General features: G+C 38.3%; 1 protein-coding gene across 1 annotated transcript; it reads left to right on the top strand.

The window, feature by feature from the left end:
- Nucleotides 1–1,949: 1,949 nt before the first annotated feature.
- LOC310662192 (vomeronasal type-2 receptor 26-like) lies at nt 1,950–7,661 on the top strand (the record flags this gene model as incomplete). Its single annotated transcript, XM_083408962.1, has 5 exons — nt 1,950–2,111; nt 3,025–3,903; nt 4,155–4,382; nt 5,133–5,259; nt 6,760–7,661. The coding sequence occupies 5 exons, from the start codon at nt 1,950–1,952 to the stop codon at nt 7,659–7,661; spliced, it is 2,298 nt and encodes a 765-aa protein (XP_083265088.1).
- Between the last annotated feature and the right edge of the window lie 2,707 nt (nt 7,662–10,368).

Below are 10,368 nucleotides of genomic sequence, written 5' to 3'. Positions count from 1 at the left end.
AACTGCTAGGTTGGCAGGAGTTAAAGGTTTATACAAGCTCCATAACCATGTACCTCAGTCATATATATCTCCAATATATCCCTAAATTGCATTGTGCTCTCAATGTCACCTCAGTCTCTGATCATTCCATGTGGATAATATGGGTTGCAAGTTAGCCACCTGTTGAATTGTAGTTTCAATTGCATAATCACTTCACTTACACAGAATCCACGTGTCTATTCCAGTTAATAAACAAATCTGGGACTTCAGTCCACTCCTTTACCACTGACAACAATCCAATTCCAAGGTAGTGGTGAAGCTTGAATTAACCACAATACCATACAATATCCGTATTGCCTAAATAGTACTTCTGTTGCTCTTAATACCTGCAGTTGCCCAGTAAGAACATGAAAGGTGAATGGTATAATTCAGGAATTACAATACTTTCTCGGGGTGGAGAGATTTGTAGTACTTTTGTCATGCTTGATGAAATGTCAAAGTCTACCTACTCACTGGGGAATTTTTTGCCATCCCTGTCATTGTCAAAATTACTGGTTTCCATCCTCTGACTTAATTGATGTCTGGAGCCCATAAACAGGAATAACAATGAATATCCAAAAAAAGCTATAAAGTCTTCATGCTGCAAACTGGATCTAGGAAGAGGCATTGCTCTTTCATGCATTTGTTGGGTCTGAAGAACTTCCATGAGCTTGTTCTGCCACCATTTTATTGCAAAAATTGTACTAGGAGTAAACCTCAACTCTTTGTTTCCCCCAGCTCATCTTCCAATTCTTAGTGTGAAGAAATTGGGTGTTAGCTTTGTCTCAATTAACAGTTCCACTGACCTACACACCCTAGACCTAATTTACCTTTTTGTGGGGTAGGGGGCATACTAAGAACTCTCAACACAACACCCCCCTTTGCAATCCAAGTTAAAGTAATTGATGCCTAGAGGTGAAGATCTGTAGCATTGTATAAAAGGGAAGGAACTTATATTTCTCACCCAGCTTTAGTGAATAAATTGACGAGAAAACACAGGATATAGATATGGATACTGATGGGAAATGATACAGCAAAATTGCACGGCAAAATTGTTATCTAACAGATCAGGCAGTAAATCAGTATAGGAAGAGTATAATCTGAGCTGCCTGGTGCTGACAATTCCAAGCCTGCAGATTTGATCCCTGTATGGGACAGCTGCATATTTCTGCATTGTCTTATATAATGTTGCAGATGGTAAACATATAATTCTGCACATTGAAAAATGGGTATCTCGATTTGGGGAAAAAGTTTTGGCAACAGGACCATGCTGATAGTGGCAATGCTTGTCATACTGCTGTGTCATACTGTTTGTGGAGGGGGAATTATAAATTGCAGCATATTTCATGACCCTCTCCCTATTCCCCATGAATTTTACCAGTCAGGAGACCTTGTCATCGGTGGGATTGTTTCTCAAATATTCTTTATTTACGATAGCCTCTCTTTCCTGGAACAGCCTGCAGAGACCATGACTGATGAACCTATGTAAGACCTTACTTCTTCCCTCTCTCACTTTGTAATATGTTCAGTTCTAGTTACTGAAAATGCGTTATCAAGAAATACTGTGATTTATTTACTTTTGATGTGAGATATGTGGTTTCCCAGTAACAGTTGAAAATCGTTGATAGATCTATTACATTCTACCTTATATTGTTGTTCACAGACCATTAATAAGCTTTCCTCCATGACCCCAATGATGTGATAAAAACAAAAAACCAACCACGTTGCACTGAATCCCTGTTGCTGTCTAATTGTAGCTGCAGCACTTATTTTATTAAACAGACTGTAACTCTGATTACAGTTCAGTGCCTAAGAACTACCAGCACATCCTGGCCTTTGCATTTGCTGTCAAAGAGATCAATGAGAATCCCAACATCTTACCAAATATCACTCTGGGACTCCATATCCTCAATAGCTACTACACTGCAAGGATGACATATAAAGCTACCTTAAGCCTTCTGTCAACACAAGATAGGTTTGTGCCCAACTTCAAGTGTGACAACCAGAACAATCTGATAGGTCTCATTGGAGGGTGTATGTCTGAAATCTCTGCCAATATGGCCATCATTTCAGCAATCCTCAAGACACCACAGGTAAGCTTTCTTCGTGAGTGTATGGAGCTCTCACAACTCTTATACACTATCTTGTTCTCAGCAACCCTTTCAATAAATTTCCTGTGAGCATTTTTCTGTGGACTTCTCCTAATACACATGCTTGGTTGCAATGTTCCTCAATGTAAACTTTTTTGCAAAACATATTCTCTTCTATAATGCATTTTACATGTTATTTTCACTATTCTTAGCATTTTAATGCACACTATACCTTCGCATATGCATTTTAGCACATATCACTCAGCTGGAGATTTTCATTGCTAAAATAAAAGAATGGAAAATTTCAAAGTACCCGTATCTTTTTGTTCAAAGGTTGTTTTGAATATGAGTATTATGTAGGTCCCTGCTTAAAAGCAAACTGAATATAATTTCTGTTCCATCCCTACTTCTTCCCAATGCTACAGAGAAAATACTCTAAATCCCATAAGATGTTGTCAATCCTATGGCTAGGTTTTGTGACATTTTGTTATGTAACACAAGAAATGGCCTTCTGAAGACCACAGAAATGGTGGAAGCCTAACGTCTTTCGCAATGTTGCCAGCTTCAGTCTGGATCACTGTTGTGTGGTCTGCTATTACAACTTAAGCAAGAAGGAGTTAAAATTGATGTGAGAGCTCTAGCAGCAGGGAAGCAGTGTTCCATTCTAACAAAAGAGTGTTCTGTCAAGTTCATTTGGCATGGTAGAAGGCAGACATGCATGCAGCAGTAAATGAAATATTTAGAAGAAGAGACATGTTGCCTGAGACAAGTGATTCAGGTTACATCATAATGAAGCCAATTACTGGGGAAATCCTCACAGTGGGTCTTCAAGGAGACATACAGGACCTCCTACGGTTTAAAATTTTAAAGTGTATGGTTTAAAATTCTCTTCTATTCTTGTACTTTTCCATTTCAGCTCACATATGGATCATTTTTGCCACTACAAGGTGTCCAAAGTTTATTCCCATTTCTATACCAGATGGTCCCCAATGAAGCCTACCAGCACATGGGTGTTGTGAGGTTACTTCAGCATTTCGGCTGGACTTGGATTGGGCTTTGGGCTGTAGATGATGATCGAGGAGACAGATTTTTACAGACAATGATGCCATTGCTTTCCATTCATGGTCTCTGTTATGCCTTCGTCATAAGAATACCCAAATCAAATTATGTGGATGAGATGATAGACTTTGCTTTGAAGCGTTTAGAAAGCTATGCAAAAATCTTTGAGGGAAACTCCAGTACGGGAAATCCCAGTGTATTCTTTATTTATGGAGAGCCCCCATCCTTTCAGGTTTTGAGAATGCTGCTGCTTTCTGCACCTTTATTCTCACTGCCACCTCTGAATAAAGTTTGGATTGTTACATCCCATTGGGATTTTGAATCACACTCTGTACAGAAAGATTGGGATATGCAAGCCTTTCATGGTTCTTTATCCTTCACAGTTCACTCAAATCGGTTATTAGGTTTCCACCATTTCATTCAGAAGTTAAGGCCATTGAGGGCAAAAGGTGATGGTTTTATCCAATTGTTCTGGGAGCAGGCCTTCAACTGCTCATTCAAAATCTCTAAAGGACAGCAAGAGGAGGAAAACAACAAAGCTTGCACTGGGGACGAGAAGCTGGAGGGCCTTCCTGGAATTTTGTTTGAAATGGACATGACTGGCCACAGCTACAATGTCTACAACGCTGTCTACATTGTGGCACATGCTTTGCATGCCATAAAGAAAAGGAGCTCCAAGAGTGGAAGGATTATGGACGGAGGGAACCTGGCATTTCCAAATGTGCAATCATGGCAGGTAAATACAATTCACCTTTTGGTCCAGAGGAAAAGGAGCTGTAAATTTGCCTAATTCATTTCCAGCAACATTTTGTTTGGCTGTCTTTTTCTTTTGCTTTGAATAAGCACCGATATGGTATGTAATGGTCCTAATGTTAGCGCTATTTAATGAGAAAGGCTTAACTGTTGAAAAACTTGTAAGGCCTCCGTGAAGCCCATTGAATAAATTTCGAGACCTAGTGACATCTCTGCACATATTCTCTTTAAAAGGTACATTCCTTTCTAAGGCACATCACATTCAATAACAGTGTGGGAGATTCTGTGCACTTTGATGACAATGGAGAACTAGTTGCTTCTTTTGATGTAACAAACTGGTTGATTTTTCCCAATGGCTCACTGGTTAGAGCAAAAGTTGGAAGACTGGATTCTCAGGCTCCTTTAGGAGAAGAGTTAATAATTAATGATGATCAAATTCTATGGCATCCAAGTTTTAACCAGGTAAGATAGTTTAGCTAACTTTTAAATATATAAAGCAGTGAACACAAGTATGTAAAAGGGGAAAATATCAATCCAGAACTGTATATAATGTACATATATGTGAAATAAATGTTGAATACTGTATTAGGAGAATTTTTTGGAAAATGAAGGGCAAGAAGGAGAAGAAGAATGGTAAGGATGTGTCAGCCAAGGAATCCAGAAATCCTCTACTTCCCAATTTCATTTCAAGATGGAAGAGGATTCTGTGGTTTATAAAGCTTGACTCCTATTTGTTGCAGGCACTTACAAAGATCCCAGGTTGCCTTCCAAACAGCTCAGCTTCATTGTGATTACAAATGGCATTAATAATGTCAAGGTCAACCGCCCGCAATATGGAGATCAGCAATTCTCTACTCCTTCTTAGGTTTTTAATCCCCTAATGCATTTATGATTCCGTGATGAAAAATGTGGGAATGAGCCTGTTGGCTCTGCTTACGTTCTCAGTGCTCATTGCTAGCAGTAAGGAGTCTTCTCTACCCATACAGCATTCTTAATCATGTGCAGTTGATGCAATATTGATGACATGATCAGAAATTCAACAGAGAAGTGTCTCTACTGCAGACTTCTGATTCGCAACAGATAAAAACTGGTGAAAAAGCATCAGAAGAAAGTTTACCTCACTCTAACCCTCCCATGATTCAAATCAGATGGGAAGTGAATGACAGAAGAGTAAAAATATCTTATTGCTAATCATGTTATTATTATGTATAGATGTTGCCTATTTCTGTGTGCAATGACAACTGCCAACCTGGCTACAGCAGGAAAAAGAAGGAGGGAGAAAAATTTTGCTGCTATGATTGTGCTCCATGTGCAGAAGGGATGATCTCTAAGCAGAAAGGTAGGAGATATAATATATAATGCATCATATGGAAGTATGTCTTGACCCTTAAGGGACATATAGCCACTACTTTGATGAAGCTAAGCAGTTCTAGGTCTGATCGGTATCTGGATAGGAGGCAGACCGGGGAGCCAATATATACAACCTTGCATTCCACAGTGGAATAAAAATGGGATATAAATGTAAGAAAATATTTTAAAATTCATTTTAAATTTGCTGCAGTGGGACGGGGGGGACATCCCCTCATAGTTTATTGTTGGTTTTACAGCTCCTTGGGTGAAAGGGCGCATATAAATGTAAAAATAAAATTAACAAATAAATACCAGTCTAAGGTATCATAAAATAACCAGAGAAATGTGATAATACAAATGCCCATCAATATTATAGGAGGCAAAATGGACCCCATTTGCCAGGGAGTTCCATAACTGCTGAGACCATCTCCTGGGTCCCAGCTAATCATATCACTGAAAATAGAAGTCCAGCAAATCTTAATGTATGGATAGATCAGGAGAACTCCAGCAGTGGCCAAACTGTGAAAAGTAGAGAGCCTTATGATGTAGCAATTAGCACACAGCTGCCCAGAAGCTCTTAGTGTTTTCATATTAACTTTCACAGTACACAGTACACAGTGCCTGCAGAAGTGCCTCCCATGCTATGTTTTTTCCAAATCAAATGGTTAGACTATCACAGTCCAGATAAAGGTGCAGCTGGGTCACCAGCCAAAGGTTATGGAAGGCACTCTGAACCACTGAACCCATCTGAGCCTCAAGCAACAGTAAAGGATCCAGGAGTAACTCCAAACTATGAACCATTCCATCAAAGGGAGTGCAGCCCCACCCAGAGTAGGCAACATTACAACCATCCCATCTCCCACCCCCCCGAAGGTGGCAAAATGCCATTGGCCACCCTGGGCTGTTATGTAATCTGAGTTTGGCACATTCCTGTTCCAATCCTATTTCTTTCTCATTGTATCCTGACTCTCTTCTGTTATCAGCAGAGAACTCAAGGCAATGTACAAAGAGATTCCAAGCAGTCTACTATCCAGTGAGAAAGTTGAATCAATTATCAATCACTTTAACAGGATGGTTATGAAATGTACCTTCATACCATACCCTCTCAGAATAACACTTCCCAAACCAACAACAAATTATTAATACAAATTAAAACAACAACAGTAATGATAATTTTCCTATGAAAATTACTTCTTTAGCCTTTAAAGTGATTTACATAAATTATCCCTGTAAGTTTTTAACACTGTCAGATTTGTGGGTATTAGCATTATTCTCTCAGCAAAGCATAGGTGGTTGAGAAGTTTCATATGGTATTATTTGCTTCAGATGAAATTAACATCAAGGATATTGATATTAAGGGACCCCTATCTGCTAGAGTTCATCAAAGAACTGCAAAAGAGGCAACGGAATTCATTCTCACTGATGGCCCTTTTAAAAAGGTGTTGATCAACTTCTAGAAGTATTTAAAGTAGCTCTTTCCTATTTTCAGATATGGATGCCTGTGTCAAATGTCCAGAAGACCAGTATCCCAATATGGACCAAACTCAATGCATTCCTAAAGTTGTAAGCTACCTCTCTTACAAAGAAACATTAGGGATTACTTTAGCTATCTTAGCCATTTCCTTCTCCTTTATCACAACTTTCATACTTGGAATTTTTGTGAAGCACAAGGACACTCCCATAGTCAAAGCTAACAACAGAACCCTCACTTACATCCTTCTCATCTCTCTCCTTCTTTGCTTCCTCTGCTCCTTACTCTTCATTGGACAGCCTGGAAAGGTCATCTGCCTTCTCCGACAAACAGCCTTTGGCATCATCTTCTCTGTGGCCCTTTCCAGCACTTTGGCAAAAACCATCACGGTGGTTCTGGCATTCATGGCAACCCAGCCAGGATCCAAAATCAGAAAATGGGTGGGGAAGAGAATGGCAAATTCCATTGTCCTCTCTGGCTCCTTTCTTCAAGCTGGCATTTGTTCTCTTTGGTTATGTACTTCCCCTCCGTTCCCAGATATGGACATGCACTCAGTGACAGGAGAAATGCTACTGGAATGTAATGAGGGTTCAGCTACCATGTTCTACTGTGTCATAGGCTACATGGGTTCCTTGGCCATTGTCAGCTTCATTTTGGCTTTCCTAGCCAGGAAGTTGCCAGACAGTTTCAATGAGGCCAAATTTATCACTTTCAGCATGTTGGTGTTTTGCAGTGTTTGGCTGACTTTTGTTCCAACCTACTTGAGCACCAAAGGAAAATACATGGTGGCTGTGGAGATCTTCTCCATCTTAGCATCCAATGCTGGCTTACTGGGTTGCATCTTTTTCCCTAAATGCTACATCATTGTACTGAGGCCTGAACTGAATAAGAGGGAGCAACTAATAAGGAAAACCAAATGAAACATATATGAGAAAATTGTAGCTTAGAGTTATTAAGGCATTTGGGCTTGATTAAGGAAACATTAAGGATATCCCTGCAACATCAGTGGAGATTTTTTTAATGAACATGCCTAGCCATAGCTACAATGTCTGCAATGGTTTATATGCAGTTGCACATGTAATTCAATTTATTGTACATAGCCCAATGCCTTCACAATGAGTAACACAGGGAAAATGCAAGGTATTACACTGAACCCGTGCAATATGAATATATCAAGTCTAATGAAGTCTACAGAATAAAAGTTTAAAATTACCATCCTGGGAGGATCGATGTGAGAACCAATAAACAAGGGGAGATTAAAAATATTATCAGGGCAAGTCTTATCTGGACAAATCAACAAGTACAGTGCTACCTCGGGTTACAGACACTTCAGGTTACAAACACTTCAGGTTATGGACTCCGCTAATCCAGAAATAGTACCTCGGGTTAAGAACTTTGCATCAGGATGAGAACAGAAATCCTGCGGTGACAGCAGGAGGCCCATAGCTAAAGTGGTACCTCAGGTTAAGAATAGTTTCAGGTTAAAAACAGACCTCCGGAACGAATTAAGTTCTTAACCTGAGGTACCACTGTAGTTAATTTTATCTTCAACCTGATTGCATTCATAAATGCATTTGCATACCATATGAACTATTCCAAGGTATTTCCCTTCTAAGTATATTGAGGGCATCTGTTGAAACCCAAGTTCAACAAAGGTCCTACATAATTGTAGAAATATAAGCATACGAGAGCAGCCACAATGAACTAAAATGATGGCACTATACTCATGCAGCATCAGAAGAGGGATAGGATCTTTATTTTAAAAATTGTTGTAGGGATCCTGGTCTTCACATTGAGCTCTTCTCCTCTACATGGGATGAGACTGTATAACAGGGAGAACCAAATAAGAAGAAAGGAAAGAGCAATAATTCAATATTTCCCACTATTCCATTATAATCTCTCAACCAATATTTATAAACTTCTTTTTTGGCTCTGTTACAATAAAAATTTTACAATATACTATGTATATTTCTTGGAAATATGTCCCCTAACAGGTTTGATCTGTAAATCTCCAACCTTGTCAAAATCATTTCTCCAAATCCAGCATGGAAGGCTCTGTTGATAACTTCTACTATCATGTGTTATGCATTCTAATTATAGTCCATAGAAGGCAATTACTTCATATTCCTCTCCAAGATCATGTCAGGATATTATGTTCCTTCATTAAATATTTATTGATTAAATATATATTTCTGTTTACCAGTCTGTGTATTAGTGTGGGTGGATTCAAGTTTAAATATTAAAGGTTTGTGCAAGCTCCATAATCCTGTACCTCAGTCCTATATATCTCCAATATATCGCTAAATCGCATTGTGCTCTCAAAGTCACCTCAGTCTCTCATCATTCCATTTGGACAATATTGGTTGCAAGTTGGCTACTTGTTGAATTGTAGTTTCAATTGCATGATCACTTCACCTACACAGAATCCACGTGTCTATTCTAGTGAATAAACAAATCTGGGACTTCAGTCTGCTCCTTTGCCACCGACAACAATCCAGTTCCAAGGCAGTGGTGAAGCTTGAACTAACCACAATACCATACACTATCTGTCTTGCCTAAATAATACTTCTGTTGCCCTTAACACCTGCAGTTGCTGAGTAAGAACATGAAAGGTGAATGGTATAATTCAGGAATTACAATACTTTTTCTTTTTTATAAATAATTTTTATTAATTTTCCAACATACATTTATAATATCCCGTCTAAATTTATCACATTTTCTCTTTTGGACTTCCTCCAGCCTCTCTAACAATCATCCTTTATTCAATTTTTTAATTACACATTTCCTAATTTTTATATTGCATTTTATATACCTTCACCCTCTTATTTTTCTTCAACACAATATTCCTCAAACATTCACAAAGCTTCTTGAAATCCCACTAGCGTTGTTTGCTCATCACATATACATTTCAAATAATCTGAAAATTTTCCCCAATCTTCGATGAACTTTTGGTCGCGTAGATATCTGATCTTCCCCGTTAGTTTATCTAATTCTGCATAGTCCATCAGTTTCATTCTCCATTCTTCTAACGTCGGTAGTTGTTCCTGTTTCCATTTTTGGGCCAGTAGTATTCTCGCTGCAGTTACTGCGTATTGGAAAAGTTTACAGTCCTTTCTATTTATCTCATTTCCTACTATTCCTAAAAGAAAGGCCTCTGGTTTCTTAACAAATGTATATTTCAACATCTTTTTCAACTCATTATATATCAATTCCCAGAAACCCTTCACCTTCTTACAATCCCACCACATATGGTAAAATGTTCCCTCTTTTTCTTTGCATTTCCAACACTTATTACATTTTTTATACATTTTTGCCAATTTTACGGGTGTAATGTACCATCTATAAACCATTTTCATAACATTTTCCTTTAACGCAGTGCATGCCGTAAATTTTATATTTTCATTCCATAATTTTATCCAATCATTGAACTGTATATTATGACCCAAATCTCTGGCCCAGTGTATCATAACCGATTTAACTTCCTCATCTTTTGTGTACCATTCCAGCAACATTTTATACATTTTAGAAAAAAATTTGTACTCATTATTTATTATTTTCTTTTGAAATTTTGATTCTTTTTCATCAAAACCTCTTTCTTTAAAATCCTTTTTAAACATTTCATTAACC

Source organism: Podarcis tiliguerta (genome assembly GCF_965153285.1).
Source record: "Podarcis tiliguerta genome assembly, chromosome: 13".
NCBI classification, from domain to species: Eukaryota; Metazoa; Chordata; class Lepidosauria; order Squamata; family Lacertidae; genus Podarcis; species Podarcis tiliguerta.
Note: the sequence above shows the minus strand (reverse complement) of the source record. Positions and strands in the feature narration are given on the sequence as shown.